The following is a 13,713-nucleotide window of genomic DNA, read 5'->3' as shown; positions in this document are numbered from 1 at the left end:
GCCTTGTGCTTTCCATGGGGTGTCTTTGCTCCCAGGACACGTGGTCTGCACTTTGGATTCTCCATCCACAGGGAACTGAGTTGGCCACGGGGGTGTTGGTGAGTCTCCCCACTGCAGTCAGGCAGGGAGATTTGCTCTCAGCCAGCTTGAGGATCCTTCCATCACACGGATCTGCACGGGCACCCGCCCTGCAGAGCACGGAATGCAGCAAGGAATTTCTTCCACGGGTCACAGATCTGTTTTTTAATTACCATAGAAACCTCCAAACATCAGGCGTGTGCTGTTACGTCAGGGTCTCTCTCCTCCACAGCTGCCTCCTTGGGACACTGGGGAACAGGAGCTGTGGGGTCCTGAATGGCAGGTGATTATTTTTGGATTAATTAGTTAAGCATGATCTTGATGTCTCCTGGAGCACAGGATGGAAACTGTGCCTTTGGTGCTTTTACTCTTTTCATCCTCAGCTTGCTGGAGTGGGGGGGACACCATTTCCCACCGCCCTGCCCAACCTCACAGAGAGATGCCTTTACCACTTCATCCCTAAATATCCTTCTCACTTCCATTCCCACTTTAGACGTGCAAAATGCAGAACCTGGGAGGCGTTCTTGGCACAGCCAATTTGGCAACCCTGAAATCAGCGGGGTGTGAGCGTTCCCAGCCGGAGCTCCCGGTGCCGCTGCGGCCGCGCTCCCGCGCCAGACACGCACCCAGCCTGGCAGATGGGGCATCCCCACCTCCCCACAGCCACCCCAGAGCACACCCCACTGCAGCAGGGGAAAGGGGAAGGGGCTCCTTGCTGCAGCATTTATTGGGATGGAGCCCGAGGATGAGGCAGATGGCCCGGATTTGTTGGCAGGGAACTCCTGTTTGTTTAATTAGTCACCAGACAGACTGAGAGCTAAAAGCAAACTCCCAGTGTGGTGAGATGGACCATTTACACTTGACATCTACCTGGTGATCCTCATCTCGTCATCCTGCAGTGGGATTGATGCTTCAGCACACGGGACCAGGAGTTCCTGGTGATTTTGGATGACCTTTGCTTCCCCATTATTATTTTTCCCTCAAAAGGGGCAGATTCAGACGTGTTGCTTTAAAAAGCAACTAAAGGATGCACAAAGCAAAGGAGTTGTCCTTTCTCCAGCCCCCACCAGAGCACACAGAGTACTTGTAGGGGATGGATTTCTAAAGCAGCTCCATGAGAGGTCAGAAGGGACTTTGGACAAGGGATGAAAGGATAGGACAAGGGGGAATGGTTTCCACTGCCAGAGGGCAGGGATGGATGGGATATTGGGAAGGAATTCCTGACTGTGAGGGTGGTAATAGCCTGGCACAGGGTGTCCAGAGAAGCCCCTGGATCTCTGGAAGTATCCAAGGCCAAGCTGGTCACTGGGATGGTGGAAGGTGTCCCTGCCTGTGACAGGGGTTTGGAATGAAATGAGCTTTAAGATCTGTGAGTCTGTGACTCACTGCTGGAGGGTTCAGCCCCTCCTTTGCCATGAGCCCATCGTGTCTCCTCCCCAGACCATGTCCTGACACCTGGGCATGTCTCTCAACTCTGAGCTTCCCTGTCCTCAAAGCCATGAGGACTGGGAGATGCTGCCAAGATAGAGTTATGGAATCATAGAATTGTTAATATTGGAAAAGCCCTCCAAGACCATTGAGTCCAACCATTCCCCCAGCACAGCCAAGCCCAACACTGACCCATGTCCTCAAGTGCCACATCCACAGAGCTTTTAAATCCCTCCAGGGATGGGCACTCCACCACTGCCCTGAGCAGAGGCACCAGTGTCACTTGTCCCTGAGCATGGAGCAGATATTTTGGGGAAGGGATTCCTAAAGGGGCTCTGAGAGAGCTGGAGAGACACTTTGGACAACTGCCTGGCATGACAAGACAAGAAGAAATGGCATAAAACTGACAGATACTCCCATAAATAAAAAGCCCACAGATAAAAGCACTTTACACCTTTAATTTTGCTTTATAAAATATTTTATTATGTTCAGCATTTGATTTCTTCTTGTGCTTATGGGGTTTTATCCCTCATTACCCTTCTTATATATACCTGTATAAATGGAAATAAATTAAATAATTTTTTTTAAATAAAGGAAAAAAGGGAAATAAATGATAAATGGGAAAGGGAAATAAAATCTGCACAGGAAATGATAAACACAAATCCTGCCTCTGCACACTTGCTGCTTGACGGGGTTAAATCCATGTATATTTAACACGTATATCTAATACGCAAAACCCTGGGGAAAAAAAAAATTAAAAGTTTTTAAAATTACTATTTGGGGACCAGGCCCCATTTAGCAGTTCCCAAATCGGCGCTTTTCCCCCCAAACATCCCCCGCTGCCCTTTCCCCGCAGCCCGCTAGGGGGTGGTTTCCTCCAGCGGGAGGCGATCCGGAGCGCGTCCTCCAGCATTCCCCGTGCAGGAGGAGCGCCCAACATTCCCGGGGGGAGTGGCAGAGAGGAGGGAAGCGGGGGGGACACGGGGGGGACACGGAGGGGACACACGGGGGACGCGCGTCCCCCTCGGGCTCCCCCAACCCCCCCCTGCGCGCGGCTCGGCCCCGCCCACCGCTGCGATGACGTCACCCGTATGCAAATGAGCGCCATGGGGGAGCGGGGGCCCGGCGCGCGGCCGGGCTCAGTCTCGCGCCGCGGAGCGCGCGCGCGTCCCCCCCCCTCCCCTTTTCCCCTCTTTCCCTTTTCCCTTTTCCCGCCTCCTTCCCTCATCTCCCCCCCCTTTCATCCCATGGACATGGCACGGCCACCTTAAAAACGCCGCGCCGCCCCCTCCTCCCCCGATCGCCGGGGCCGCTATGAGTCAGGTGAGTGTGGTTTGGTACCGGGTGTGTGTGCGGGGGAGAACTTTTTTTGGGGGGGTTTTGGGGGGGGGGTGGTCCCCCAAATGGCGGTGCTGGTTGTGGGGGGATCGCGGTGCCGCTGTGGGAATGCGCGTTGGATGAGGAGTGGGAGGAAGGCAGCGGGCTGAGTGCGAGCCTTCCTCTCCATCCTCCCCCTCGTCCTCCTGCAGCCCCCCTGACGCCCCCTCCTCTCTCTGTTCCAGGTGTGAAGCCCCCGCTGGGAGGAGGTCGTTCCCCTCGCTGGCTGCAGCCCTGACGCTGGGATTTTCCTTTTTTTGGCTTTTTTAGTTTTTTTCTTTTTTTTTGTTTTTTTGGCCCCACCACCTCCCTCCCTCCCTCCCTCGCTCCCTCCCTCCAGGAATCCAGCGCTGCACCGAAGCCAGAAGAGAGGGAGCAAAACCCAGCCCAGGCCGAGAGCCGCGTCCAGAAACCAAACCCGCCCTTCGCGTCGCAAAGGAGATTTTTTTTTTAATCATTATTATTATTATTATTTTTATTTTTAATACCCCTGACCCGAGCACGGTGGCGGCAGCGGCGCCGGGGCAGGGAGGCTGTCCCGGTTATTTATTCTCTCCCCGCAGAGCTGTCCCTCCGGCTCACCATGATGTTCCGAGACCAGGTTGGCGTGTTGGCCGGGTGGTTCAAGGGCTGGAACGAGTGCGAGCAGACTGTTGCGCTGCTCTCCCTGCTCAAACGCGTCAGCCGGACCCAGGCTCGCTTCCTCCAGCTCTGCCTCGAGCATTCCCTGGCAGACTGCACCGAGCTCCACATCCTCGAAGGGGAGGCCAACAACCCCGGTGAGTGCTGCTTCGCTGCCACCCTTCTCGGGCGCTGCTCTAACGCCGTCGAAATTTTAAATCAATGCACCCAAGGAACGGGTGCGGTTTGGGAACCCCCCCCCCCCGCCCCCCCCGGCTCGGTTCTTCTCTGCTCACGTTTTGTTTTTCCGAACGGGGTTTGGTTTATTTCAGTTGGGTTTTTCACAGCAAACTACTCCGCTCCATGGCGTGGTGTAACTACGGTAGCATGAATGATTGGTGGTGTTTTTTTTTTTTTTCCTTTCCCCCCCGCTCCCCCCCTTCCTCCTTCCATGCAGTTTCCTGTGAAATAAGTAAGTCAGGTCACGTAGAGTCTGGATTTTCTAGGCTTCTTTTGGGCAACGTGGCTTGCTTTGCTCTCTGCAACATGCAGAAGCAGCCCATCGCTACCTCAGACGAACTGTTATTGTATAAAGGTCTGAGCAACTGGGTTATCCTATTTTTATTTTTTTTTTTTCCTGTTAAATGTGGCAATTCCTATTTCATCATTCAGATCCTGTTTGGACGCATTTTTTTTCCTGCAGCTCTGAATACCCCCTTGTGTTTCAGCAGAGCTTTAAGAAAATATGAGTGGACTGTTTCATGTTACTGAGCGTGCAGGGTGCAGGACAGAAAATGTGCGTGGCTACTGAAAGTGTATTTTTCTTTTATTTATTTGCCATTACAAGTTGCTCAACTCCTCCAAAGTAAATGGGAGTTGGAGCAGGATGGGAATGGCACAAGCACCGTGTGAATTGCACCGTGTGTTCCCCTATTTATTTATGGGGGGTGTGTTCCTAAGTGTAGATGTACACAGCGATGCAAGTTGCTTAAAGTAGAGTTTTTATAACACTGAGGGTCACTAGGGGAGGCAGAATGTCATTTAGCTGCACAGTTCTGTTTCTCCAACACCTCAAAAAAAAAAAAAGAAAATCCTACACGAGAAAAATCCCACAACCCATAAAAAGCAAAGCAAACCCTCCTCCCCATTCCTAAGCACCAAAATCCCAGGAGCTGGAAGCTGTTGGTTTTTGGGCTGTGCGTGGCAGAGCAGTGTCAGTGATGGGTGGAAATTTGCGGCCGGATCCCGAGCAGAGCCCCCGGTGTGGACGGGGCGGGAGGAATGCAGGGTCCTTCTCCAGCTGTTCCCTATTAGAGCACCGAGCCGGCAGGATTTGGCAGCTGCCTGTGCTGCCATTTGATGACAAGGTCCAGCGCAGCGCCGTGTTCCACCGAGGACGGATTTAAGTCCTGCAGGAAACCGAGCCTGGAGCTGCTCCGGGATCGGGGCTGGCTGCAGGGGAGCGCGGCTGGAATTGGCCGTTCCCTTATATAGCTCGCAGGAATGAGAGGGAGGAATGCTGCCCAGTGCGTCTGGGAGCAATACTGCTGCTTTTATAAACAGCTGAAGGGATGAACCTCATCCATCCCTTTGGGTGGGGAGGCCCCGGGGGGGCCGGGAGGGAACACATTCTCCAAAACTTCGGCTGCTCCTGGATAAATCTGCAGCTTCCCGTGCCAGCTTCAGCACAGGTTTGCTGTGATTCCCTCTGCGAGTTGGTGTGAGGGATATATTTTTAATTTTAATTTTTTTTATCAGTGTCTCAGCTTTTCATTCCGCCTGCGGGTTTGGCAGTAGCTGCGTCCCCTCGGTTGGAATTGGAGGGGTTGATTTGCCTCCTGCCATCAGGAAAGGTGAATCGTGAAGGAAAACAGGGCTCTGGAGTGGTTCTGGGCACAGAGTCACGTAGGGCCGCCTGTGTGGTGGCATTTTCTCGGTGTGAGGCTGGGTGCAGATCTCCACCCGTGCGAGCAATCCCCGCTTGCCCCTGTAATCCCGGTGACCTTGCTCGGCGCGGGGATTTCTGTGTGCAGGGCTTGGCATCCAGCCTCCTGCCTGGCCCTTGCTGGAGCTGCCTGAGCTCTCCCTGTGCCTTCCAAAAAGGATCTCTTCCTCCAGGGCATTTGTAACTCCCGTGCCAAAACCTGGATCTGTTGAGTTCCTCTTTCCCACCTCTTTCTCTCCCTCTGTGTGGCTTTCCCATGGGATGGGCATATCCCTGCATCCTGCAGAGCAGGACACGCACTTTGCCAGGCCATCCTGTTGCAATGCAGGGAAGATTAGAGATTTGTAACCAGGCTCAGTTAGGAAATACCTTTTTAGTCTCCTGTGTCAGTGCTGCCTTCCTAAAACCACCTGTATTCCTTAAATCTCTCCTCTTCCACGCCTGTTTGGCAGTCTGGCGCTTGTCACTTTCCTGGCAATGGAATCACACCAAGTCCTGAACAGCAACGTTGTCATCGAGCTTTGTGTTACTTCGTTACTCTTTGAATCTGGTGTTTGCATTACTAATTTGGGCTGGATTCCTACCCGGGCTGGGACTTGAGGTGGCTCCTGGTGCATTTTCCTGGTGTTTGCTGACTTGGAAATAGTGACTCCCTGCTTGTAGGTGCCCTACTGGTATCCCTGGTGGGGGCTTTAAGGCAGGGGAATGTTCCCTTTCCATGAAATCTGCTGTCTGGGAAGGGTGTCACCTGCTGAATGTGACATGCTGGGCTAATGCACTAGAGCAGGTGCTGGAATTGCACTGGGCTCTCGTGAGAATTGAGTTATTTTGTACGTGCAGGATCTGTTGCTTGTCCCAACCCTGTGGAGAGGTGGGAAAACTGGAATGTTGCCCCTAGGTGATGATGCTTAGGAGGAGGTGGCAGCCCTGCTGGGGTCTGTGGTAGATGGACACCATCCTTGGAGTTATTGTCACCAACAACAGAGATCAGGAGGGGTCCCAAGAGATCCTCTCTGACTGGTGGTGCTGTGCTCAGAAATGCCAAGTGTGTGGACCAGGCGTGGAGGAAAACCCATTTCAGCAAAGGTGTCCAGGTTGTTTCTTGCCTGGAAGACTCCAGATGAGAGGTCTGATGAATGGCAGATGTGGTGGGAAAACTCAAGGAAGAAAAATAACTCTTTTTAACTAGTTAATTGCCTCAGAGAAGCAAATGTATTTAGTTCAAAGGAGTTCCATCTTGCTGTTTTTCCAAGTGTGAGGGTATTTTCATAATGACAGCCAAGCCATCCTCGTTAGTACTGCTCTGCTCTGTACAGCTGTGTATGGCCCTCAGAAATAGGAATGGGAAGCAAGCCTGGAAGGACATCTATACATTCTTCATTAGGTGAAATGTACAGCTTGGGACTGTCCTACACAGTGGCTTCACTGAGCTTTAATGGTTTAAACTGGTGAAGAGTGTGGGTTGCTGCTAATTCAATTTGAGCGTGAATGGCTTGGTCTGCTGAGAAGGAGCAGAATATGGAAACCATATTATCCCTGCACAGAAATAGAAGTTTCAGGTATTGCATAGCACTATTTAAAAGCCTGCTATAACTTCCTTCCTTCCTTCCAGCCTGGCCTTGCTGGGCAGCCTCAGTCCCAGCTGCTCGGAGCCATCAGGATGCAGCGACCTCCTCCAAGCTGCCAGGAAAGGTCAGGCAGGAGTGGGGTGAGAATGGGACCTGTGCTGCTCCTGGGGCACCCAGGGGTGCTGGCTGGGGCTGCCCTGTGGGCTGCACACCCACTGAGGAGATGTGGGGGCTGTATCCATTAAACATGACCCATAGGTTTTGGGCTCTGAGTGCAGAATGTGCTTCTGCTTTCATCTGCTCCAGCATCCCTCTGTGGTGTTTTCCCAAAGCAGTCTCACATCCCACCACACCAGCCCTGGCTTCCTCATTCCTGCAAGGTTGATAGAAGTGCCCAAAGACTCCTGTAGGTCCTCCAGGTGTCCCAACACCCACATGCACTGATGGAAGCAGTGACAGCTTTGAGTTCTTAGCCTTAAAGGACAACAAGCTTTCTCTGGCCTGTGCACAGGACATTAACTGCTCCATGTGTTAGGGCCCAAATCTTTATTTCATTTCATCAGGCTGTCAGATATCACAAGGGGAGCATCAGGGTGACCTAGATTCCTCATCCTGAGAAGGACTGGCCAAAGGAAGAGACAAGGGTTGCAGGGAGCCATAATGTCTTTTAATAGACCAAGTGATGCAGCTGGAAAAAATGGCCAGGAATGAAGGTGCACCAGCTCAAAGGAGGGCTTGTGTGGTTGTGGGTTTTTTTTTTCCCCAACTGTACCAGCTGGTCTATTAAAAGGTATTACATATTCCTGCAGACCTTGCTGCTTATATCCTTAGCTCCCTGTGGCTCCAGCTCTAGCTCTCACCCTAACCACAGACAGTGTCCCAGCCCATCAGGAAGCTGCTATCCCTGCCCTGTGCAAATTTTATAGTTTATGTCCAGTGCTCCCCACTGATGGCAGATCATCCCAGTGTCCAATTTGAAGGTGTTTCTCATTTTTAAAATTTTTTCTTGGCTTACAATTGCATTGTAATGCTGAGCTCTGGTTTAAATGTCCTTGTTCTGTGTGAGGGCATCACTGGGCTGTCACACAGTGGGACTGGAGGAGCCCAGGAGGAGGATGGGGTGAGGTGCTTACCTGTGCTTACTGGAAGTGACTGGGAATTCCAAGTGCAGGGCTGGACACTGGCATTGTGTGGTCATTCCACACACTTGTCTCTGCCTGGAGAGAGATGTGATCTGCCCTGCCAGCTCTGCTCATTAAAAATTAGGAGCTGGGACTCCTAAATGGAGAGATCACAGAATTACAGAAGGCTTGGAAGGGACCAAAGATGATGTTCTTCAAACCTCTCAGACAGGAGCAGCTTCTACCAGACCAGGCTGCTCAGAGTTCCATCCAGTCTGGCCTTGAACACTTCCAGGGATGGGACAGCCCCAGCTCTGGGTGACCTGGGCAAACCTCAGATCTGCTGAGCTGTTAGACTCTTGCTTTTAACCTGCCTGTTGGTGCTTGACCTGCTGCCACACATCTCTCCCAGGTTTTGTTTGCAAACTTGAGGGCTAAAAGCTATCAGTGCTGGGTTTTTGGAAAATACCAAGGGGAGGGGTATACAGAAGTACAGAGTGGTGTTAGCCAGGGGCTTTGAGCCAGGCTACACACCCAGTGTTCTCTTGTGATTCAGAGCTATTTTTATTTTTAGGGATGCTTTCCAGAGTGGCTGTGGGAAGCACTGCAGGCTGGAGGAAGATCTGTGGTGTGGCATTACAAAGCTTCTCCTTTGCTGTCCCCCTCACCCCAGTGCTGGGACCTACAGGAGACTCTTCTGGGCTTGCACTTTGCTCTTCTGTATTTTCTTCCATTTGCTTGAAAACTCCTTCCCTTGTCATTCCTGGCACATGTCCCTTGCAGTAAGAGGAGCAAGGAGATATTCCTGTGCTTGCTCCCAAAATTTTGGCAATATGAATGACAAGGTCTCCTCCTCTGGCAGAGCTAATGAGGGCCAGGTCTTTTGGATGGGTGGTGGCAGAGCTTGCCAGGGTAATAATTTTTAGATAGTAATGGTTTAAATTGGAAGAAAAAAAGTTAAGTAATGGTAGCAGCCAGTTTTGCTGCCTGGAGCACAGTGGGTTGCAAGAGGGTTGCTCATGGGTGGGCTGCCTTCTCCCAGAGACCTTTCCATACTTTGCAGTGTCCTCTTAATCATTTTCTCAGGTAGTTCATGGCTCAGTGAGGGGCCTGATGCCAGGATTCATTTCCCCACTGACTTCAGCTGGGAAAAATCCCACTGTTGAAGTGCATGTGAAGGATGCAGGGAAGCACTTCATGCACCATCACAGACCTGAGCTAGAATTCTCTGCCTGGACCAGCTTTTGTTCCTTGATTCTTTCAGTGCAGGTATCTTGTATCTGTGCTTGGAAAAGCAGCAGAGCTGAAGTTCTCTCCCACCAGAGTGGATGCAGAGAGGATGTTGTTGAAGGAGAGGAGGCACACAGAGCATCTCTGTCAGGACATAGATTGATGGGAGAGGTCGAGGACAGCTTTAGATCAAGAGCTGAATAGGAACCAGCTGTAGAGCCATCAATTAAAATAATCTAGTTTGTGAATACACTTATCTGCAAACGAGATTAAATGGATGAAAGTGCTCTGCTCGTAGCTTGGGCTGCTGCCTGTGGATGATCCTCTGGTGTGTTAGACCTCAAAATCTGAGCAAAGCTGCATGCCCACTTCACCAATTATATATTTGCAATTAGACAAGTTGCTTTCAAGGTAGTTGATGCTCTGCTCAGCTGAATTTTCCTGCAGTTTCCCTGAAGCAGTTGAAGGTGGTAGATCACGATGTGAATTCCCATCTCCCTACAATTTCTCAAGCTTTGCCCTTCCTTTTTTTTCATGTTCCATCAAAAAAACCACCTTGGTTTCATTTGTGGCCCATGAAAGCCACTTCTTACTGAGCTGGGAGTTATGTTTGCAATCAGCATAACTGAAATAGTAATTAGTGTGAACACTGGCTTTATTTTGGGATGCACCCGTCAGTGCCTCAGCACCGAGCTCCTGTCTAGTGTTACCACAGATAACTGCTGGGAGAAAGGGCACCCCTGGCACTGCCACTGCACCCCAAACCCAGGGCTGGACTCCTCAGAGAGGGGAGAAGCTGCTGTACTGCAGTGCTGTGTTTTGGGGCTCCCAGCTGGTTGCCCCAGTTTCCTCCTCACTTGCTGCACGGTGCCAGCTGAGTGCAGGAGCCCACACAGAGCACAGGTTGTTGTGTTTAAAAGCCCTTTTTGTCTGCTCCAAGTGCTCCAAGAGTGGTGGGATGAATTGTGTGTTGCTGCAAATCTACCTCTGAGTGTGCATGTGCCCTTTGTATTTCCAGTTTTCACAGAATAAACAAGAAAATTACTATTTTACTAACTCCTGGTTACGTAAGAGCTGCTGAGGGATCTAAAACAGGCTGCAGGTCTGATGCAAGGGATCCCCAGGCTTGCATGTTCATCCCTTTTCTCTTAAAAAATAGTGTGCTTATCTTCCCAGTGCTCTGGTCCTAAGAAGAGACACAGAGAGTTGCAGAGGTCATCACTGAGTGCAAGTTTGGCAGTGGCAAACAGCCAAGCCAGTGGATTTCCATCTTGGCCCAGTAATCACAAACAAAGTCAAGGCTGGAGTGAGCAGATCTGTTTTGACTTTCTCTTCCTTAGCAGATGCATGAAGTGGAAGGGCAGGATCTCCTCAAAACAAGGCTGGACTCTGTTGGAGAAGGTGTTCTTTGTGGGCAGAGGGAGTTTTGTTCTGGCACAGGGGGGTTGCAAGCTGGATTTTCTCTGATGGAGCAGACCATGGGCTGGTCCCATCCCCAGCCCTGCAGCTTGGTTTGTTCTGGCTCTAGGTGCTGAGCAGCAAATGAGCCTGGTCAGGGGTGAGTGTGCTGGCTGCAGAGACAGAAACCCACTTTGTTTTGTGGCTGTGTGAAGCAGGTGCATGGGCTTCTCCTGGCTCTCCATGCAGGACACAAACACATCTGGCTAAAGCAGGAGGAGCTGTGAGTGAAGAATTTACCACCCCAGGCTCACCCATCAGATGCTCTGTTCACAGTGTGGGGTTTTGTGGATGTATTTAATGCAGTGACTCCATGGAGTGGCTGTGTCAGGAATTTTAGCCAGGTTTCTCTGGTGGGCTCTGTGCAGGTGTGGGGTGCAGCACACCCTGGGCTCAGGGCTCCTGTCTGGAGCTTGCTGATGATGCTGTAGATTTCTGCTCTCTGAGTTGAAGCAGGGTGTAAACCATGTATTTCTCTACCATTAACCCCACCTGCTGCCCTTGGCAGACTTCTTGCAGTGTTTAAGCTGCAGTGCAAACACTTTGTTGTATTCTACCAGAATAATCCATGAGGCAGAGAAAAGTGCTGCCACAAATTCAGAGTCATTTTGTGTTGTGGACAAGGGACTGTCCAAGATGGAAAACAGCAGATGGATGATACTGGTGGCTCTGCTGCACCAAGGGCTGAGCCAGCTCCTGCCACAACCCCTGCAAGCCTTCCCTGTGACTTGCAGGAGCTGGATGTGCCCCAGCTTTTTGAGCTACTGTGCCTGGAGATGTTATTTGACTTAAAATAATGTTAATATTGTGATTGTCATCTGCAGGATTCAGCAGCTCTGCTCCACTCTTGGCTCTCAAGCAAGGCTGCCCTGCTTTAGAAGCATGGGGTGCTTCAAAAAGCTTCTCTTCTGTTACTGATCCTCAGAAATAATTAATTCCAGATTGCCTTTTTTTTTTAAATACAACTTGTTTCAGGCAAGCCACAAACCTGCCTTTCTTTTAACCAGTTAGTTCTCCTGCTCCTTGGCTGTGCTGTTGCCTGGTGGGGAATGGGCATGTGTTGTGTTTGGAGTTTTACTTCTTGTTATAAGAAGAAACTGAGTGGGTGGATAAAACAGGGTTTAACCAGGTTTAGCTGGAAGCATCTTAAAACCCACTTTCCATGCTGCTGCATTTTTTTTGGTTTTTTGCTGTGTTTTTAACCCTGAACATCACAGATCAGTTCTTCTTGTCACTGGGTTTTTTGTGTTGTCCCCTTTTCTCTGTCCCCCCATCAGCAATGGGAATTGAAGAAGGAAGAAACTGGGCAGAGAAATGTGGAGGGAAAAACCCACAACTTTTGTTATGGGGAAACTTGGCTGATCTGACATTTACAAGCAGAACATGGTGTTTCTGCAGCAGCTGCACTCTATGTCCAGGCATTTTCCTGTTTTTCAGTTTTCCTGTTGGGATATTCCTCTTGTTTCTCATGCAGCAAACATCAGTGTGATTTTTTTACCTTTTTTCTGACTGCTCCCCAGTGTGCTCAAGTTGCCATAGGGTCAGCTTGGTTCTGGGTAGAGTTTTTTTAACATCTTACAGTTGCAAAGAAGTGGATTATTAAAAAAAAATATAAAGTCCCCTGGCTGTTTCCCTCCAGATAATGCAAACATAGATGAAATGTTGAGTTATAACTACCTGAGTGACCTTTTAAGATAAGAATTGTTATTGACTGGTAGCATTATGTTAAACTGATAAGAATTCTTTTTAGAAGAGGAGGAAAAAAAGCCCAACAAACCCTTCAGTAACCATAACAACTTACTCTGCAGCACAGGGACAGCACACAGCTCCTTCTGACACTGCTGCTGGGGGCTTGAGGGACCACAGGGACCCCATCCAGAAACCTCCCCAGAGCTCCAGGTTGTGCTGAGGGATGCCTGAGGTCACTTGGCTGCTCCTGCTGCTCTCAGCTCTCTGATTTTCACCATCTGTAGGGAATTTGTGCTGAGGCTCAGTCTGGTGATGGGGAATTTGGCTGCAGTGGGAGGGAGGGATGGATGTGAGGGTGCTGGGAGCAGGAAGGATCACAGACTTCCAGAATGATTTAGGCTGGAAGGGACCTTAAAGCTCACCTTGTTCCACCCCTTCCACTGTCCTAGATTGCTCCAAACCCTGGCCTTGGACATTTCCAAGGATCCAGGGGCAGCCCCAGCTTCTCTGGCCACGCTCCAAGCCAGGAATTCCCAATTCTCACTATCCCACCCATCCCTGCCCTCTGGCAGTGAAGCCATTCCCTGTGTCCTGTCCCTCCATCCCTTGTCCCCAGTCCCTCTCCAGCTCTCCTGGAGCCCCTTTAGGCACTGGAAGGATCTCTGAGCTTTCCCTGGAGCCTTTTCTTCTCCAAGCTGAGCAGGGATGCTTTTGGAGGTCAAAGGAGGATGTTTTCAATGGTCCTTGCTTAAAAAATGAGGAATGAGGCAAGGAAATCCCTTCTTTACAGTGACTGTGCTGGCAGGTCAGGGCAGCCCTTGGAGCTCTGCTGGGAGCTGGATCCAGTCTCTGTGTCCTGGCAGCTCCTGGTTCAGGTTATTCCAGTGGATCAGGAGTGTGATGGAACACACAGGTGCTTAGAGCCTTCCTTGGCCCAGCTGAGCCCCATGGGCTGTGTTTGCATGTGCTGCCCCTGGGAATTCTGTCAGTTTAAAGCACAATTCACACTGTGGTCACTTGCTGTTATCAGAGGTTGTCACTCAGAGCCATTAGAGCTAAAGAAAATCTGCTGAGAGTAACTGGGTTTTTTTTATCTCCTTCTCCTTCCCCATCCTCTTGCAGTTGTATTACCTGTGTGCCATGGGATCCCAATTTCCATGGAAAGCTCACAGGTGGGGATGAGCCTAAAGGTGAACAG

At 50.7% G+C, this 13,713-nt stretch overlaps 1 protein-coding gene across 4 annotated transcripts in view; it reads left to right on the top strand.

Annotated features, from left to right (window-relative positions):
- The first annotated feature begins 2,564 nt into the window (after positions 1 to 2,564).
- SAMD4A (sterile alpha motif domain containing 4A) overlaps positions 2,565 to 13,713 on the top strand; it is a 98,012-nt gene continuing 86,863 nt past the window's right edge. The window contains exons 1-2 of one of the 4 annotated variants that reach the window (XM_079307839.1): positions 2,565 to 2,829; positions 3,069 to 3,662. In XM_079307839.1, the coding sequence (XP_079163965.1) occupies positions 3,467 to 3,662 (196 nt within the window). In that variant the 5' untranslated portion in view covers positions 2,565 to 2,829; positions 3,069 to 3,466. The remainder of the gene's footprint in view (positions 2,830 to 3,068; positions 3,663 to 13,713) is intronic. The other 3 variants (XM_079307838.1, XR_013774538.1, XR_013774539.1) reach the window with 3 other exon arrangements.

Source organism: Erithacus rubecula, assembly GCF_903797595.1.
Source record: "Erithacus rubecula genome assembly, chromosome: 6".
Taxonomy (NCBI): domain Eukaryota; kingdom Metazoa; phylum Chordata; class Aves; order Passeriformes; family Muscicapidae; genus Erithacus; species Erithacus rubecula.
The sequence above is the reverse complement of the archived record's forward strand: the minus strand, read 5'-3'. Positions and strand labels throughout refer to the sequence as shown.